The sequence below is a fragment of the Gymnoscopelus microlampas genome (genome assembly GCF_963454915.1).
Source record: "Gymnoscopelus microlampas genome assembly, chromosome: 21".
Classification (NCBI taxonomy): domain Eukaryota; kingdom Metazoa; phylum Chordata; class Actinopteri; order Myctophiformes; family Myctophidae; genus Gymnoscopelus; species Gymnoscopelus microlampas.
In genome coordinates this window covers 46,756,193-46,776,314 of record NC_139958.1, presented here as the reverse complement: position 1 = coordinate 46,776,314, position 20,122 = coordinate 46,756,193, and the positions used below count along the sequence as shown (strand labels likewise).

The 20,122-nt window shown below is 42.3% G+C and overlaps 1 protein-coding gene across 1 annotated transcript in view; it reads right to left on the bottom strand.

Annotated features, from left to right (window-relative positions):
- homer1 (homer scaffold protein 1) overlaps positions 1–20,122 on the bottom strand; it is a 49,713-nt gene that overhangs the window by 15,175 nt on the left and 14,416 nt on the right. The window contains exons 2-5 of the mRNA XM_084046749.1: positions 18,958–19,114; positions 16,479–16,610; positions 15,685–15,777; positions 13,592–13,734 (exon numbers count right to left, since the gene is read on the bottom strand). Coding sequence (XP_083902875.1) covers positions 13,592–13,734; positions 15,685–15,777; positions 16,479–16,610; positions 18,958–19,114 — 525 coding nt within the window. The remainder of the gene's footprint in view (positions 1–13,591; positions 13,735–15,684; positions 15,778–16,478; positions 16,611–18,957; positions 19,115–20,122) is intronic.

Below are 20,122 nucleotides of genomic sequence, written 5' to 3'. Positions count from 1 at the left end.
TCTGAATTTAACTTGTATTTTTATAATTGTATTTTTTATATGATCTGTAAAGTTTATATTTTCATTTGCTACCAGGCATGAATTTATTATAATTTATTATATATGTTTTTCCTTATTTTATTTTTATTTACACGTGCGTAATAAACGAAAATGTTGAGATTTCATCCGCCCAGATCTTTCTGAATTTTACTTGAATTATTATAATTTTAATGTTTATATGATCCGTAAATTTTATATTTTCATGTGGTATCAGGCATGAATTTATTTTAATTTATTTTATTATTTTATTTCATTTATTTACATGCGCGCAATTACACACGCATCTAACTATTGGACTCAGCTCTTTGCTCTTATAAGCTAGCTCTATAGCTCTTATCGGTCATAAGTCATATTCAGATAATGTCCTCATAGAAAGCGATATATACAAATGCAAAGTGTAAATTAATCTCTTATATATTTGCTTTACGAGCAGGGGTTCTCTCCGATGGCTTGGAGGGTCTCGGTGCGGCTGCAGAGTTCACCTTGAAATGTGTCATTACAATTTTACTGTAGCCTAATCCACAAAAGTGTGACTGACTGTTAATTCCTTGTGTCAATACATTGTGTTTTTATCACCGGTGGCAGTATTATTATTATTATTATTATTGTTAATAGACCTTGCAACATATATGTTAGAGCAACTTAAGTGCTTGCAGAACTTAATAATATAAGCACACTTATTCTCCAGGCAGACAGACAGAAACAGTCTGTCTGTCTGTCTGTCTGTCTGTCTGTCTGTCTGTATATTATGTTACGTGCATAAATAAAGCTTGGGTCATTGGTCAATGAACCTGGTGTGTCGGTCAGAAAATAACTGATCTATAAACTCACAACTCATCGCATCCTCATTCATTTCACTGGTTAAATGCAACAGACAGACAGCCAGCCGATCAACAAGCTCTGCAGCGCGATAGATAGATAGATAGATAGATAGATAGATAGATAGATAGATAGATAGATAATATAAATATATTATACTGTAGGCTACACGGTTATAACCAAACATAATTATGATAGGCTATATTATTATATTAGGCTATTAACATTATGCAAGCTAATTATATTTGCCATGGTTACGTCAATAAGAAGACAGACAGATCTATCTGTCTGTCTGTCTGTCTGTCTGTCTGTCTGTCTGTCTGTCTGTCTGTCTGTCTGTCTGTCGGACGGACGGACGGACGGACGGACGGACGGGCACATGTAAATAAATGAAATAAAATAATAAAATAAATTAAAATAAATTCATGCCTGATACCACATGAAAATATAAAATTTACGGATCATATAAACATTAAAATTATAATAATTCAAGAAAAATTCAGAAAACTCTGGGCGGATGAAATCTCAACATTTTCGTTTATTACGCACGTGTAAATAAAGAAAGAAAATAAGGAAAAACATAATGTAACCCAGGTTTCAAACAGGGTGAAATAAAAGAATAAAAAGTCATCTAGATCTGTATAAAAAGTCATAGTGGTTTAAATAAACTAATGGTCAATTCATGGTATTAAATACTACTCCTTAAAAGCAACAATAAATAGCTGATTCATTTAAAAGTGATACATAATCTTTAAAAGGTTAAAATATGATGCTGTAATGTTTAAAATGTGTCAAAAACATTTTATGTGTGAGGTCAAAAAATCGGGTTTGACACCTGCCTTTAAGAGTGCACCCCACTAAAACAGTGGACTGCCCCTTTAAGAGTCTCTTCCTGCAAGCTGTGTTTTGAGCAGAGAGTGACACAGATAAAAAACGTCAGACAAAAGACAGATTTAAGCTTTATTTTTGAGATTCTGAGTATTATTTTTGCACCACCTGAGTGTTTGAGTGTTAGCTAAAGTTATCAAGTGTTTGAGTCTAAAAAACGAACTTTTGGGCTGTTTAGCAGCTGAAGACAGGCATGGGAGTTTGTTTCTGAAAAGTTGAGACAAAATGGATTCCTCTCCATGTGTGTGTGGCAGTGGAGACAACAACACACACACATAGGACATCAGATGGCGAGCCAGTAAACCCAAGGAACCTTCTACAAGAACTGAATCATCTCATCTGGATCACCTGCACGGTTTGAACCAAAGAATCTGATCATCACCACTGTGGTAGGATTGGGGATAATTCCTCATTCATGGAGACAAGCTAACAAGCTAACTGCAAGCTAACAAGCTAACTAGCACTTGAAACTGAACTGCTGCCTCATACTCAGAGTTGGATTATTGGATTATTTTCTTGAACTGAACTACTCACTCTCACTGTTGGATTAATTGAACATTGAACTAACTTTTGAACTGAGACTTTGAACAGAACACCTTTTCTCATCTACTGAGTGAGTTGAACACAGACCTAAGGGAAAAAAAGAGAAAATACATTTTGTTATTTTTGATATTGTATTTGAACATTTGATATTGCACTGTTTTTGATAATTGATTGTTTTTGTTTTGATATTTGATATTTTTATTTTACTTTTGAAGATTGAACTTGAAAAAGGTTGATTAGTTTAAATAAGGGAGTTTAAAGGTACTTACCTGATTTTGATTGATACTTGATACTGATTATCTTGAAAAGGGATTTCATTTATTATTTTATTTTATCTTAAGATACTTACTGGTTACCTGTATAAGGGAATTTCATTTAAGTATTCTTACCTGGATACCTGTAAAGGAAAAATAAGAGGTTAAAAGGTTACTCACCTGTCCACCTGAAAAAGGAAAAAACTAGGATTAACTCATTGAAGATAAATAGCTAAAAATAAATTGGACTTACCTGTTTAAAAATAATAAATAGGACTCACCTGTTTAAATAGGCTATAAATTAAGATTAAAACTGACCGGTCATAAAATAGAACATAAATAGATTTTAGTTGAATTGATTGAACTAAACATTTAATTGATAACTAAAATAGGAGTCTAAAACCTGAAAGCCTACTCTGAATAAGGAAGGGATCAAACAAAAAGGTTTTGAATGTTGTCTACCTACCTCCATCCTTGTAAATAGTTGTTTGTATGCATACTCTCTTTGCTTTATTATTGCTTCAGTAAACTTGCCGGCTTATTATACATTTAAGCTCGTCTCTGGTCTATTACTTTCCACCACTCCTCACGAACCTAGAGAGTATAACTTGGCCCAGTAGCATATATTCTAATTGCCTGTTCGACACGAGTGCTACATAAATCTTGGCGAGCCAGCTAGGAGTGGTGTTATTGTATTAAGCTAGTAATAATAAGCTTTAGAGACCAGAGACATCGAATAGTATTTAATGATGGAGGAGGTAATCAGGACACAAGGAGTAAAAATCCCAAACTCTGTTCTAGTTAGTGGACTTACTGGAATTAACAAAGAAGCAGACAAAGACTTGCTAGATTTCCTAAATAAGCATGGCTTAATTGAGAGAACAATCAAACTGGACGGTTCCGACTCAGACCATCCTGAACAAGTCATAATAGAGTACTCAAGTGGCTCAGCTCTACTATCCCTTATGCCATTGCCCCGTAGCTTTCAAAGTGACACTCAGCCTGAACTCACTATCCGTATCAGAGCCCTGTCAGATGCTTATACGCCCACAGTTAGCAAGACAGCGACTCAGACTTACCTCTCAGAGTTAAAACACATAGCAAGACTGGCTGGTAAGGACTTTGCCGAGATCCTCCGAGAAGAACTGTCTGTCATCAGTGAAGCTGTCAACCCGAACGGCACAGAAACCCCCAGTGAAAGCATCAACCCACCTGATAACGAGGAGCAACATAGTCCAGATAGTACTGAAAAGGCCATCCCTCTGCCCAGTACAGTTACAGAGCAACATGTTCACCCCGATCAGAACTGGTCTTCACCACCAGCCAAAGAAAAGCCCCAGACTGCTCTGAATGCTTCCATGGTCAATCCACCTGAAGTACAGAAGGAAGTACAAAAGTTCATAGTTGAGCACATTGTGAGAAATGAAGACTCTGCTATGCAGTTGCACACAGCCCTGAGACTAAGACCCTTCTCTGGGCGTTGCCCTCGCCCCAACAACGAAGTAGATTACGAGACTTGGCGCTCTAATGTGGAGCTGCTCCTGAAGGACACAAAACTGTCAGAACTTCACAAATCACGTAAGCTCCTCGAGAGCCTCTCCTCACCTGCCATTGACATAGTGAAACACGTGCCACCAGAATCTCCCCCGAGTACGTATTTGGAGATCTTGGACTCTGCTTTCAGCACTGTTGAGGATGGAGACGACCTCTTCGCAAAGTACATGAATACATGGCAAGAACCAGCTGACGAGAAACCATCGGCTTATCTTCAGCGGCTGCAAGTGATGCTGAACACCACCTTCAGGAGGGGAGGTGTATGTGCAAGTGACCTTGACCGGCAACTCCTAAGGCAGTTTGTTAGAGGTTGCTGGGACAACAGCTTGATATCTGAACTGCAACTAGACAGTCAGCAAAAGAAAGATAACCCACCTACATTTGCGGAACTTCTCATGTTACTCCGCACAGCAGAGAACAAGCGGATGTCAAAAGCGACACGCATGAAACAGCACTTCGGTGCATCAAAGACAAAAGTGTCATCCCAGTACCAAGGCGCTTGTGGGCGGTGTGATGACTACACCCCAACAGAAAGTGCTGCTGATCCCACTTCTGATATCCAAGATCTGAAAAGACAAATAGCTGATCTACAATCCCAGCTCACACAAATGAACCAGAAAGACAGCAGCAGGAAACAAACCAAACCGGCAGCTGCAAAGTCAGCTACCAAAGAACCCCCAGTTGACACTCCCACATCTCAGAAACCGCAGTCCCACAGCCGTGATGCAAAGAACAACAAAAGCAAAAGACCTAGACCCTGGTATTGCTTCAGATGTGGAGAGGATGGGCATACCAAACCCCAATGTGAAAGTGAACCGAACCCCACTCTCGCTTCCTCAAAGAGAAAGCAGCTGATCGAAAAGCAGCTAGCATGGGATGTTGAAAACGGCGCCTCAAAGCCTGATAATTTAAACTAGAGGCAGTTCCTGTTGAGGGACAAACAGGAACTGGAACTCAGACCAAGAGTCCCAAACAAAAGCAGCGCACCTCCAACATGTGCTCTCATGCCAAACGGCCGCCAGCAATTCTCCCAAAAGGACTAGTTGGAGCCAAGTGCACCGCACGAGTTACCATAAGTGACCAAGATTGCAACTGCTTATTAGATACAGGCTCTCAAGTAACGACCATCCCCAATTCATTCTACCAAGAAAACCTGTCCCATATACCGATCAACTCATTGAACAACCTGCTTGAAGTGGAGGGAGCTAATGGTCAAGATGTGCCATACCTTGGCTATGTCGAAGTTACTATCAAGTTCCCAGAGAGCTTACTTGGAGTAGACATTGAAGTCCCCACTCTAGCTCTGATTGTGCCTGATATGCGCTCCACTCTATCATCAGTGTTGATAGGCACCAACACTTTGGATGTTCTTTATGAACAGTATGCAGACACCTCACCTCAGAACTACGAGTCACTGCCATACGGCTACAAAGTTGTCTTGAAAACCCTTGAAGTCAGAAAAGTACAGTCTGCAGATTCCAGCATGGGAGAAGTCAGACTGCACAGCAAAGACCCTGAAACTGTTCCTGCTGGTGAAACCAGGGTCCTTGAAGGATCAGTGAGCTGCAGAACCTCAGATGCAGTGAAGTGGGTGACAGTGGAGTCCCCAAATGCAGTGTCCCTGCCAGGTGGCATGTTGGTATCAAACGGCCTAGCAAGTTTATCACCTAAGCTGTCACACTGTATACCAGTAATTCTGAAGAACGAGTCAGACCACGATATCATCCTGCGTCCTAAAGCTGTGATAGCAGAGATACATGCCATCAAGAGTGTGCAGTCCATCAAATCTCTTGGCCCAGATTCCCCAACAAAGTCTGACCAGGAACCAAAGCTCAACTTTGACTTTGGAGACTCTCCAGTACCCAGCGAGTGGAAAGAGAGGATAACGGAAAAAATGCATTCCATGCCGGAGGTATTTGCACTGCACGATCTCGACTTTGGTCGCACAGACAAAATAAAGCACCATATAAACCTCAGTGACGGGACACCATTCAAACACAAGGCGAGGCCCATACACCCGCAAGACATAGAAGCTGTGCGTAATCACATACAGCAACTCCTCGATGCGGAAGTCATCCGTGAGTCTGAGTCACCGTTCTCCTCGCCAATTGTTGTTGTCAGGAAGAAGAGTGGCGATGTCAGACTATGCATTGACTACAGAAAACTGAACCTGCAAACTGTAAAAGACTCCTACGCCTTACCCAACCTGGAAGAATCATTCTCCAAGCTGACCGGATCCAAATGGTTCTCAGTGTTAGATCTGAAGTCTGGTTTCTACCAGATTGAAATGGAGGAAGTGGACAAACAAAAAACTGCCTTTGTCTGCCCACTAGGGTTCTTCGAGTTCAACAGGATGCCTCAAGGGATAACGAACGCCCCTAGCACGTTCCAGAGGCTTATGGAGCGCTGTATAGGAGAGCTGAACTTGAAACAAGCCTTAGTCTTCCTGGACGATGTGATCGTTTTCTCCTCAACACTGGAGGAGCACGAGGGAAGGTTGTTGCGAGTGCTCAACCAATTGAAAGAATATGGCCTGAAACTCTCACCAGAGAAGTGCAAGTTCTTCCAGAGCTCTGTAAAGTATCTAGGCCACATCGTGTCTGAGAAGGGTATTGAGACAGACCCTGAGAAGATAGCAGCACTGAAAACCTGGCCAAGACCCAACAATCTCAAAGAACTAAGAACCTTCCTTGGCTTCTGCGGCTATTTCCGCAGATTCATAAGAGACTACTCAAAGATTGTGAAGCCACTCAACGAACTCACAGCTGGATACCCACCGCTGAGAAAACGCACCAATGCTGCAGCGAGTGCTAAGAAGTACCACAATCCAAAAGACCTCTTCAACGACAGATGGACTGCTGCTTGCCAGACAGCGTTTGAGACCATAATTGAAAAGCTGACAACTGCTCCGATCCTCGGGTTCGCTGACCCTAAGCTGCCCTACGTTTTACACACAGATGCAAGCACTTCAGGTCTCGGTGCTGCACTCTACCAGGAGCAACAAGGACAGAAGCGAGTCATCGCATATGCAAGCCGTGGTCTGTCAAGCTGTGAATCCAGGTACCCTGCTCACAAGTTGGAGTTCCTTGCCCTTAAATGGGCAGTCACCGAAAAACTCCAGGATTACCTCTATGGCTGCCAATTCCTTGTCGTCACTGATAGCAACCCACTAACATACATCCTTACCTCTGCTAAACTCGACGCTACGAGCTACAGATGGTTGGCCGCTCTGTCAACGTTTGATTTCCAACTACGATACAGAGCCGGGAAGCAAAATCAGGACGCAGACGGGCTGTCCAGACGACCACACAGCAGGTTACCTGATGATGAAATGCAGCAGAAAGAGTTGGAAAGGATAGAACAATTCACCAAAAGACACTTGCCGGAGGATGGGCATGTGAACGAAAGCACAGTCAAAGCCATCTGTGAGAAGCACTTAGTTCACCAAGTGACCGACAATGATCCCAGGGAGTCAATGCCCAACACCACCTTGGTTTTGTCACTTGCCCACCATCCTAATGCTCTCCCAGAAGGGTTTGAAGAGGAGGATCAGTTTGGTGGCTTACCAGTCATTCCCCTGTATACACCAGCTGAATTAAGGGAAAAGCAGCAAGCTGATATCGGCATCCGTGAAGTGCTAAAACAAGTGGAGACGGGAGAGAAACCATCTCCATCCCTCAGAAAAGAACTCCCTGAACTCTTCCTCTTGTTAAGAGAGTTGAACAAGCTTGAAGTCCTAGATGGTGTCTTGTATCGAAAGCGACAAGAGGGTACACAAAGTTACCACCAACTTGTGTTGCCTGAAGACCTGAGACCCTCAGTCTTAAGCAGTCTACATGATGATATGGGTCACATGGGTGTGGAGAGAACCCTAGATCTTGTTCGGAAACGGTTTTATTGGCCCAAAATGGCTGCAGAGGTGGAAACTAAAATCAAGACCTGTAACCGTTGCATACGACGTAAGGTCCTGCCACAGAAGGCTGCACCCCTCGTGAACATCACAGCCACGAGACCCCTCGAGCTGGTGTGCATGGACTTCCTCTCCCTGGAGCCGGACTCCAGCAACACCAAAGACATCCTGGTCATCACAGACCATTTTACGAAGTATGCAGTCGCCATCCCCACCTCGAACCAGAAGGCCAAGACCGTTGCCAAATGCTTATGGGACCACTTCATCGTCCATTACGGAATTCCAGAGAGGCTCCACAGCGATCAAGGTAGAGATTTTGAGTCTCGCACGATAAAGGAGCTGTGTGAACTGTCTGGTATTAAGAAGATCCGAACCACCCCATATCACCCGAGAGGGAATCCCGTTGAGCGTTTCAACAGGACGTTGTTGAACATGCTTGGTACCTTAGAGAACAAGAAAAAGAGCCACTGGCGAGACCATGTCAAGCCATTAGTACACGCCTACAATTGTACAAAAAACGAAGTTACTGGTTTTACACCCTACGAACTGATGTTCGGGCGACAACCGAGGTTACCAGTTGACATAGCGTTTGGTCTGCCAGCCAACTACAAGCCAGGCTCACACTCACAATATGTCCGCAACCTGAGAACCCAACTTGAGGCGAGCTACAGAGTAGCGATGGAGAATGCAAAGAAGATTGCAGACCGTAACAAGGAAAGGTTCGACAGACACGTTGTTGAATCCACCTTGGAAGAAGGAGACAGAGTCTTGGTTCGAAATGTCCGACTTCGAGGCAAACATAAGTTGGCAGACAAGTGGGAAACAGACATATATATCGTAGTGAAACAGTGCGGAGATGTCCCAGTCTACGTTGTGAGACCTGAAAACAAAGAAGGTCCACTACGCACACTCCACAGAGACCTGTTACTGCCCTGTGGTTTTCTTCCTACAACTCCAGTTGAAGTGGAAACAACCACAGAAAAGAGACCCAGACGACCAAGAACTCGTCAGAGCCCAAGAGATGAGAACGCAGATGAATCTGAAAGAGAAGATTCTGACCTTGAAGAATATGTCACTTACCTGTATGGTCATGAAGAAACCCCAGGTCTCGACCATGCCTCTGAAACAGTCGGATCTGGCACAAGAAACACTGAATCACAATCCACACCAGTGACCACTGTTGAGCACAAACCTCCAGAAGTAGCCGAAGCTTTTCCTGAGGATGTTCCAGTGGCACATACTGACTTGAACTTACCTGAAACGAGTCCTGCTGAGAGCAACTTGCCTGAAACGAGTCCTGCTGAGAGCAACTTACCTGAACCAAGTCCCGCTGAAAGCGACTTACCTGAGATCAGTCCTACTGAAAACAACCTACCTGAACAGACATTACCTGATGTGAACCCTGAGGGGGCATCTACTGAAAACACTGAAGTGGATCAACCTGAAACAGAAGAGGATGATAAAGAACCAGATGACACTCTTCCTGACTCTGCACAGGTAGAAGAGGATAAGGAACAAGCGAACGCTGTTCCTGATGCTGCACAGACAGAAGAAGATGCAGACATTAGCGACCACAATGATGATAGACAAGACATAAGAAGGTCTACTAGACATAGAGAACCCTCAAAGAGATTTACTTATCCTGAATTAGGTAACCCATTAATTGCTGTAGTCCAGTCCCTGTTCCAGAGCTTAAGTACAGCGATTACAGACTCCCTTACGGAACCCAACTCCCCAGAGCCCCACAGAATATTCACAGTGTAAGCTTTTAATACAATGCACGGGGACGTGCATTAGGAAAGGAGGGGAGCATGTAACCCAGGTTTCAAACAGGGTGAAATAAAAGAATAAAAAGTCATCTAGATCTGTATAAAAAGTCATAGTGGTTTAAATAAACTAATGGTCAATTCATGGTATTAAATACTACTCCTTAAAAGCAACAATAAATAGCTGATTCATTTAAAAGTGATACATAATCTTTAAAAGGTTAAAATATGATGCTGTAATGTTTAAAATGTGTCAAAAACATTTTATGTGTGAGGTCAAAAAATCGGGTTTGACACCTGCCTTTAAGAGTGCACCCCACTAAAACAGTGGACTGCCCCTTTAAGAGTCTCTTCCTGCAAGCTGTGTTTTGAGCAGAGAGTGACACAGATAAAAAACGTCAGACAAAAGACAGATTTAAGCTTTATTTTTGAGATTCTGAGTATTATTTTTGCACCACCTGAGTGTTTGAGTGTTAGCTAAAGTTATCAAGTGTTTGAGTCTAAAAAACGAACTTTTGGGCTGTTTAGCAGCTGAAGACAGGCATGGGAGTTTGTTTCTGAAAAGTTGAGACAAAATGGATTCCTCTCCATGTGTGTGTGGCAGTGGAGACAACAACACACACACATAGGACATCAGATGGCGAGCCAGTAAACCCAAGGAACCTTCTACAAGAACTGAATCATCTCATCTGGATCACCTGCACGGTTTGAACCAAAGAATCTGATCATCACCACTGTGGTAGGATTGGGGATAATTCCTCATTCATGGAGACAAGCTAACAAGCTAACTGCAAGCTAACAAGCTAACTAGCACTTGAAACTGAACTGCTGCCTCATACTCAGAGTTGGATTATTGGATTATTTTCTTGAACTGAACTACTCACTCTCACTGTTGGATTAATTGAACATTGAACTAACTTTTGAACTGAGACTTTGAACAGAACACCTTTTCTCATCTACTGAGTGAGTTGAACACAGACCTAAGGGAAAAAAAGAGAAAATACATTTTGTTATTTTTGATATTGTATTTGAACATTTGATATTGCACTGTTTTTGATAATTGATTGTTTTTGTTTTGATATTTGATATTTTTATTTTACTTTTGAAGATTGAACTTGAAAAAGGTTGATTAGTTTAAATAAGGGAGTTTAAAGGTACTTACCTGATTTTGATTGATACTTGATACTGATTATCTTGAAAAGGGATTTCATTTATTATTTTATTTTATCTTAAGATACTTACTGGTTACCTGTATAAGGGAATTTCATTTAAGTATTCTTACCTGGATACCTGTAAAGGAAAAATAAGAGGTTAAAAGGTTACTCACCTGTCCACCTGAAAAAGGAAAAAACTAGGATTAACTCATTGAAGATAAATAGCTAAAAATAAATTGGACTTACCTGTTTAAAAATAATAAATAGGACTCACCTGTTTAAATAGGCTATAAATTAAGATTAAAACTGACCGGTCATAAAATAGAACATAAATAGATTTTAGTTGAATTGATTGAACTAAACATTTAATTGATAACTAAAATAGGAGTCTAAAACCTGAAAGCCTACTCTGAATAAGGAAGGGATCAAACAAAAAGGTTTTGAATGTTGTCTACCTACCTCCATCCTTGTAAATAGTTGTTTGTATGCATACTCTCTTTGCTTTATTATTGCTTCAGTAAACTTGCCGGCTTATTATACATTTAAGCTCGTCTCTGGTCTATTACTTTCCACCACTCCTCACGAACCTAGAGAGTATAACTTGGCCCAGTAGCATATATTCTAATTGCCTGTTCGACACGAGTGCTACAATAATAAATTATAATAAATTCATGCCTGGTAGCAAATGAAAATATAAACTTTACAGATCATATAAAAAATACAATTATAAAAATACAAGTTAAATTCAGAAAGATATGGCCGAATCAAATCTCAACTGCTCTGGATCAAATGCGCAAAATATACAATTATTACTATCCACCCCTTGGGCGGGGGGGGCGTCCCGGGGGGGGCGTCCCGGGGCGGGGGGGGGGGGGGGGCACGCAGGTGTGGGGGGGGGGGGGACAGGTGGGGGGGGGGGGGGCTGCGCCAGAAGAGCGCAGATATGGTCGATGGATCGGATGGCGGACCCTACGTGGCGCTCGCGGCGCTTTGGGCGGTTGTCACGGCGGTTGCGGCGGTTGCGGCGGTTGTGGCGTCCGCCACAACCGGCGCGGCGCTCGCGGCGTCCGCCACAACCGCCGCGGCGCTCGCGGCGTCCGCCACAACCGCCGCGGCGCTCGCGGCGTCCGCCACAACCGCCGCGGCGCCCGGATGGCGGACCCTACGTGCATGCTCGCGGCGCTTTGGGCGGTTGTCACGGCGGTTGTGGCGTCCGCCACAACCGGCGCGGCGCTCGCGGCGTCCGCCACAACCGCCGCGGCGCTTGCGGCGTCCGCCACAACCGGCGCGGCGCTCGCGGCGTCCGCCACAACCGCCGCGGCGCCCGCCACCGCCACTTTGGGATCTCGCCCCTCCTGTATTTTGGGGTACCAAAAGCGTGGGACAAAAATTTCCAAAAGTAAAAAAAATATTTTATTTTTTTCTAAAAAACATATTTTTTTTCCAGGGGGTCCCGGACCCCCTGGGGGTCCGCGGACCCCTGTGGAACATGGCGGACCCCTTCGGCTGTTTTTTTTAATATTATAGGGGGGTGTTGTGATTTATTTCATATAAATGTAATTTCAGTAGTAGTTAAAACAGTTAAAAAAGGAATGTATTAATGTACAGTTTAAGAAACACATATTATTATTTCATTGCATATTGTGTGTATTTGTTGCAACCTTTATTGTGAAGGAACCACCGGAAGTAATAAGCTATTCATTCCGTGTTACATAACACTCTGAGATGGTACATCCGGTAGATTTGTTGTTGTCGTTCGTGCTGAAAGCACGTTGATTGGGGGAGAGGGGCCACTACCATGATCCGAGGCTTCTGCTGGCGCAGTAGGCCGCGACTCCCGCGAGCTGCGTCCTACTCCATTACTCGCTAAACAGGACGTCCTGCAATACTATTCTTCACAGTTTACCTCAAAGAAAGGTAGGACCATAATATTGTTTTGTCGTTGTTGCTGGCTGGGTGAGGATCATAGTGGAAGAATGTGTGTGTGTGGAGCGAGCGGGCGAAGTCCGCTGATTTCAATGGCCGGCGCTTCGTGATGTTTCGGCTGGGGCCGTAGGCATTTGGTGATGGGCGGGGGTTGCCGGGGTTGCCATGTCCAGGAGGTGTAAGCGTGAAGTGGCGTGTAATTGGTTAGGGAAAGTGCATCCACGTATGCGCAGTGCGCAGCGCGGTGTTTTGGCATGAAGCTGGTTGCTTGTTGCTCGCGCGCAATCTGGCAACACTGATGCAACTTACAAACGTCCACTTTGCCAACACTGAGGAAACGTACAAACAGACATTCTCGCGCATGACTGTAGAATGAAACTGTAGTATAGATAGGGTTAAACTGATATTGATATCAATACATTCTTCTGGGGACCCCCTGGAACCCCCTCAAACATTTTAGGTTAGAAATGAGCAATGCAGTACATAAACATGCTTCAGTACTGTCTCTCTCTCTCTCTCTCTCTCTCTCTCTCTCTCTCTCTCTCTCTCTCTCTCTCTCTCTCTCTCTCTCTCTCTCTCTCTCTCTCTCTCTCTCTCTCTCTCTCTCTCTCTCTCTCTCTCTCTCTCGATTGAATATTCTCAATCAATCAATCTCTCTCTAGTGATGCCTCCAAGAAAACTTCAAGAATAAAGCCAGCAAAATGGCCATTTAATGGCATCTTTAAGAGAACATCTTACCTATGTGAGAAGGTCAGTGCATTGAGGGATTGCTCTGGGCGTGGTGGGGGGTGTTGAGGGGGCGTGTCTGGCGTTACATCCTCATCTGTACCGTTGATGCTCTCCGGGGTCAAAGGTGACTGCAGGTCACCTGGGGCAGACTCCTATAGTTATGCAGAAGAAAGAAAGAAAATGACTCAGACACACAAAGAAAACAACAGCTGTGATGGGGGCATGTCAACAGGAAGCGTTTTTTGAGCGATGTGTTTTGGTGAAGCTCTGGGAAGAGGAGCGCCTTCATGGATAAGAAGGTCGGAGAGGATTATTGTCGGTATCATCCAAGAACGCGGGAGTCTATCAGTGGTGGAAAGTAACTAAGTACATTTACTTAAGTACTGTACTTAAGTACCATTTTGAGGTATTTGTACTTTAATTGAGTATTTCCAATTTCCAATACTTTTACTTCTACTCCACTACATCTCAGAGGCAAATATTGTACTTTTACTCCACTACAATTATTTGAAAACTTTAGTAACTAGTTACTTTTCAGATATAAATTATGATATTATAAAACATACATTAACCACTTTAACCCTATTTTATAGGGGGGGGGGGATGCTTCCTGTAAACAAGGCCCCACTTACAGTAGCAATACAGTGATTACAAATACAGGGAACGAGAATGGGCTGGATGTTGTGGGGAGACCCCTACAGGGAGAATAATGTAATGACACCTAGGGAACGTAGAGACTGGGCACTACAGAGACTGCTACGCTGCATCTCAGGTCCTTCAGCTCTGTCCTAGTTCCTCTATCCTCTACAAGGGTTATGTAAACAAGGAAAGGGCATCTATATGGAGGTAGTATGTGTTGCAAAATTCCTGAGTGTGTAGATTTGTTTTGTACACATGTGTATGTTGAAATTTGCACTCTTATAAAATAGTACTCATATAAATTGACATTTGAAGTCACAAAGAATAAACAGTTTTTGTTGGGCGGATGTCGATCTACAAGTGTGAATATGTGTTTTGTCAAATTCAGATTACGCGTGTGTGGATTGCAGGTTAACAGGTTCAAATTCCAGTGAGTTTGAGTGCTTAAATCAAATCTGCTACCTCTCAAATTGTACTGTATCTACCTTCATACTGCACATGTCCTTTCCTTCTTTACATGACCTTCTAGGGGTGAGGATAGAGGAGATAGGACAGAGCAGAATAAGGACCTGAAATGCAGCGTTCACTTGGGGTAAGGTCAAAGGTCAAAGACCAGGATAAGGAAGTAAGGGTAACGATTCCTGACTGTCTCCTTTTACCTTCTTTTGAGCAGGCTTGTTGACTGTTAAAACATTCCTTTTTAAAGCACCAACCTGAAGAAGAATTGTTGGGAGTATAAACGGTCAGAAAAGGAGGCCTCACCACATGGTTAGCTAGGTGAATACAACAGTATACCTTAAAGCTGCACTATGTCTCCTTCGCAAGAGCTGAAATATTTATCACTGAGTCTGCCTGCTTCTTCAGGGGAGAAATTTAAGTTTGACCTTCAGGTAAAGATTTATGTCAAACCAGAAACAGGATTGTGTCAAAGGTCATGTCCAACCTAGACAAAGGATCTAAATGTCTCAATAGAAGAGCAGGGAGACCAAATAAAACCACCCCATTTGATTGAACAAAAAACATTTTATTCACACATGCACACACACACACACACACACACACACACACACACACACACACACACACACACACACACACACACACACACACACACACACACACACACACACACACACACACACACACACACACACACAATAGAGCTTTATGGCTTTTGATGACGTAAAGCGCGCCATTCCGCAACAACGCACTTACGGAGGAGTGCACACATACGACAGGTTACAATTGTGATGTTCACTTTAATCTGATTGGCTCATATGGGTGATATGTCAGCCACATTCATGAGTAACGTTAACAATCATAACTTAAAAACTTGATGAAATTAGCATGTGGAGTTAACAAAAAGAGAATTTGAAGTATGTTAAGTCATGTGAGAATGCGTATTATTTAATTAACTATCAACTAATGATTCATACGATTATGTGTATTATTATGAAAGTTACCTGTGAAGGAGTGCTGGTGAGCTCCATCTTTTCCTGAGATTTCTCCTTGGCTATCCTCGCTGCCTCCTTGAACTCAGCGAACTTATCTGCAAACTGATATGACATGCCCACATCATGGGCAAATAAGCTCAACAAGTCTAAACATATTTTTTTCCTGGACTCTAGCCGATCTACAAGCTCACAGCGCGTTGCTGACACGTTGTGAGCTTGTGTATTGGCTATTTTCGGCACACAGCTAAGTATAAATCCGGCATTATGACGTCATCAAGGCCTGCCAACATGAATTTCAATCGACTAAATCAACTGTAGATTTAGTTGAATAAAACTAGACTAAAACTAAAACATTTCAGATGGCTTTTTTTGGGTTGCCAATTTTCAGCCAATCATAAAAGAGTACCCATTTTTTAGATTAAATTTAATAGTGTTCCAGTTCCAATTTTGTCAGCGCATTTATTTGTGTCATCACTTCCAATTTCACTTGTTTATCTGTGTGACTTCTACTACTCTCCTGATTGGATAGAGTTGGTATCCCTACCTGAAATTTGATTGTTCTGTTTACTAAAGAGCAGGAGAGACAGGGATACCCCTGTTACTGAACAAACACTCTATAGCAATGGTAACTATCAAAATATATAACAAATGAACACTTATTTTAACACAAAAATATCACTTACCCTACCTTTAACTTGAACCAAGTTGCTGTCCACTCATTATCTCAGCATAAGGCCTAATGCAGGGATGTCAAAATGCTTTGTGGTGTATTACTTTTTGTCTGTTAGGGTTGGGGTTCCTACCTTGAGCAGGTGGCTCTCGGAGGAGAAGCCCAGGCCGTAGACGGTGTTGGCCCGGCTGTCCGCCCACTGGCCAAACTTCTGAGAGGTTTTGGTGAACGTCATGTTGGGAGTGATGGTGCTGTTGATGATGGCCTGTTGAACACACAGCACAACACAATCAGTAACATGAGCATAACAAAATTAATGTTGCCCACCCCTGGCCTAACCGCAGTTAAGCCAGGGGTGGGCAACATTTATTTTTTCTTTCAGAGGGCCATAAGTGAGTGAAGGGCCACACGTTAGTCAAATGAATTGAAACTGGAAACACAAAGTGCTGAATTGCGTTAAAACTGCAAACATTTGGTAGACAAGAAAGATCGCTTCCCAATAGGCTATTGCTTCAGAACACAAGACTCTTCTGTTACAAATGTTGACCTTTTTTCCCCCCGCTTACAGCTTTTTACTGCAGGTGTCAATCTGGTGTACTTTGAGATGACAGCTTCCTGTTTGTGACTTTTAGTTACATGAAAACGTACTCACATGTTTTACTTAAGTAAAAGTATGTAGAAATACTGTGTTACAAGTGAAAGTCTGGAATTAAAAATGTACTTGAGTAAAAGTTCAAAAGTATTGGAATCAAAATATACTTAAAGTACAAAAGTAAGTACTTGCATAATGTCATCATGTCCCATTTCATAAGTTCAAAATGTATAAAATATCGTTTGAAAATAGCCGATCTGCAAGCTCACAATGTGCATTGTGAGCTTGTAGATCTGCTATTTTCAAATGGCCGAAATGTATAAATGGTTAGTGTGTTTTGCGATGATAATCAAAGTCTAAAAAGTAACTAGTAACTAAAGTTTTCAAAGAATTGTAGTGGAGTAAAAGTACAATATTTGCTTCTAAGATGATGTTGAGTAGAAGTAGAAGTACTGAAAACTGGAAATACTCCAGTAAAGTAAAAAAATACCTCAAAATTGTACTTAAGTAAGAACAGTACTTGAGTAGATGTACTTAGTTACTTTACACCACTGTACATGACTGTGGTAGAGTTGTCTGGCTCAAGAGACTATAGTCTGGCTGTGACTAATCTCACAAACTACTGGGCCGGTCAGCGCTAAATTCCTTGTGCACGAACATAGTGTGTGCTCACATATTTTGATTCTTTGTGTGTGTGTGTGTGTGTGTGTGTGTGTGTGTGTGTGTGTGTGTGTGTGTGTGTGTGTGTGTGTGTGTGTGTGCGTGTGCGTGTGTGTGTGTGTGTTTGTGTGTGTGTTTGAGCACCAAAGTGCCACGGCACTATTCTCAACACAATATAACCACTAGCTGCACAGCTAGTGGTCAGTGTGCCAGACGACATTACATAACAGCCCTCCAAAGACTAAAAATAATCACTGCCACATGCTAATGACAGACCTGCCCAATCATGTGTATGTGTGTGTGTGTGTGTGTGTGTGTGTGTGTGTGTGTGTGTGTGTGTGTGTAAACACGTGGGCCCTCGTACTGAAGATAGGCTGCTCTCTGAGGAAAGACACACACACGCACACACACACACACACACACACACACACACACACACACACACACACACACACACACACACACACACACACACACACACACACACACACACACACACACACACACACACACACACACACACACACACACACACACACACACACACACACACACACACACACAAACAGAAGGCTGGGGGAATGTGGTCAACATCATGACATTTTTGACCATATACCTTGATAATCAAATTAGATTTTTCTCATAAAAAAAAACAAACATACAGTGCGTCACATTGCAACGCATTGTGCATGTGGGAGTGCTTAGCATTAAAAATACCATATCATCACTGTACGGTGAAAAGCCTCATATCCAAACTACTTTTCAGGATTCAAATGGTGTGGATCTGCTCCTTTTGATACTTTTGTGTGACGCTGTAGTAGGAGAGGGCAGGGACAAACGGCGCACCCTTTTCTATTTCCCTCCCTGCACAGAGATTAACTAATTTCATGTAACCATACTTTATAGTGAACAAGAGACACTTGTCCCATTACCCGCAGTCCGTTTTAATTTTAGTGAAACGAGTCGAACGCAATCGGTAAGTAAAGTGACGTTGCGCTACTTCCGCACACACAAGTTACATTTCTGAAAAATCCTGAAAAGCAACGGTCGAGGTGCATGCATTAGATTTTTTGTTGTTGTGATCTTTCTCCAGTGCAGTGGTGGAAAAAGTACTCAAATTCTTTACTTAAGTAAAAGTACCAATACTGCAATATAAAAAATACTCTGTTACAAGTAAAAGTCCAGAATTCAAAATTGACTTGAGTAAAAGTACAGAAGTATTGGCATCAACATGTTCTTAAAGTACCAAAAGTAAAAGTACTAAAATATTTGAAAATAGCAGATCTACAACTACAGATACCTACTTAAGTAAAAAAATGGGAGCACTTTTCCCACCATGTTATCGGGTACAAACACACACCTTGGTCCCGTCCAGGCTGATGATCCTGTAGACGTTGCGTGTGCTGTCGTAGAAGTAGGACACCGTCACGGCGTGCTTACTGCTGGGCAGCCAGTTCTTCTTGGTGCTGGGGTCAATCTGGAACACGTGGGCCCTCGTACTGAAGATAGGCTGCTCTCTGAGGAAAGACACACACACGCACGCACACACACACACACACACACACACACACACACACACACACACACACACACACACACACACACACACACACACACACACACACACACACACACACACACACACACACACACACACACACACACACACACACACACACACACACACACACAGCGAGGTTAGACTGTTCTTAGCAACAACAAAAAAACAGACAAACAAATTGAGGGCTTTGTCTTCACTACAAAACAGCTGAAACAATCCACTTCAGCAATGCACAATTGAACTTCTCCTGTATTTTGTGCATCCATTACAACAAGGTGTGTGTGCGCGCGTGTGTGCTTGCCTTGTCTATTATAACAGGTGTGCAGTCACACCTGTGTCTGAGTGACATTACTGCAGGGGTTCGCAAAAATTTCAGCAGGACCCCCAAAAGAAAAATTCTGCATCTAAGACCCCAAAAAGTCAAGTTAAGTAATAGACAATCTAAGCTCACAACACGATGTGATGCATTGTGAGCTTCTAGATTGGCTATGTTCACTATTCCTTCATTTGTTTTTATTTTATTTGAATTTACTTTTTACTGTACTTGATTATTTCCTTTTTTTAAAAATACTATATACAGTAGTTCTACTCCACTACATCTCAGAGGCAAATATTGTATTTACTCCACTACATAAATTATATTTGACAGCTTCAGTTACTAGTTACTTTTCTCTGTCGGGTGGAAAGATTTCAAAAACTGTTACTTTTCAGGATTCTTTTGATTGATTGATTGATTGAAAAATGTTTTAGGCAAAAGAATGTAAAACAGCACAGTTACAATTATAATGCTTTTGTCTAAAAGGTCCGGCCAAAAAAGTCCTTGCGGACTTGTTTCCGTTGGGGTCCTTGAATTCATTTCATAGACATATATAGTAGCAACCAAACAGTTCAAAGATCAGCATAAAAATACAGAGGAAAAAAAAGAAATACCACTATGTACAAAAAAAGCATGAGAAAATAAAAA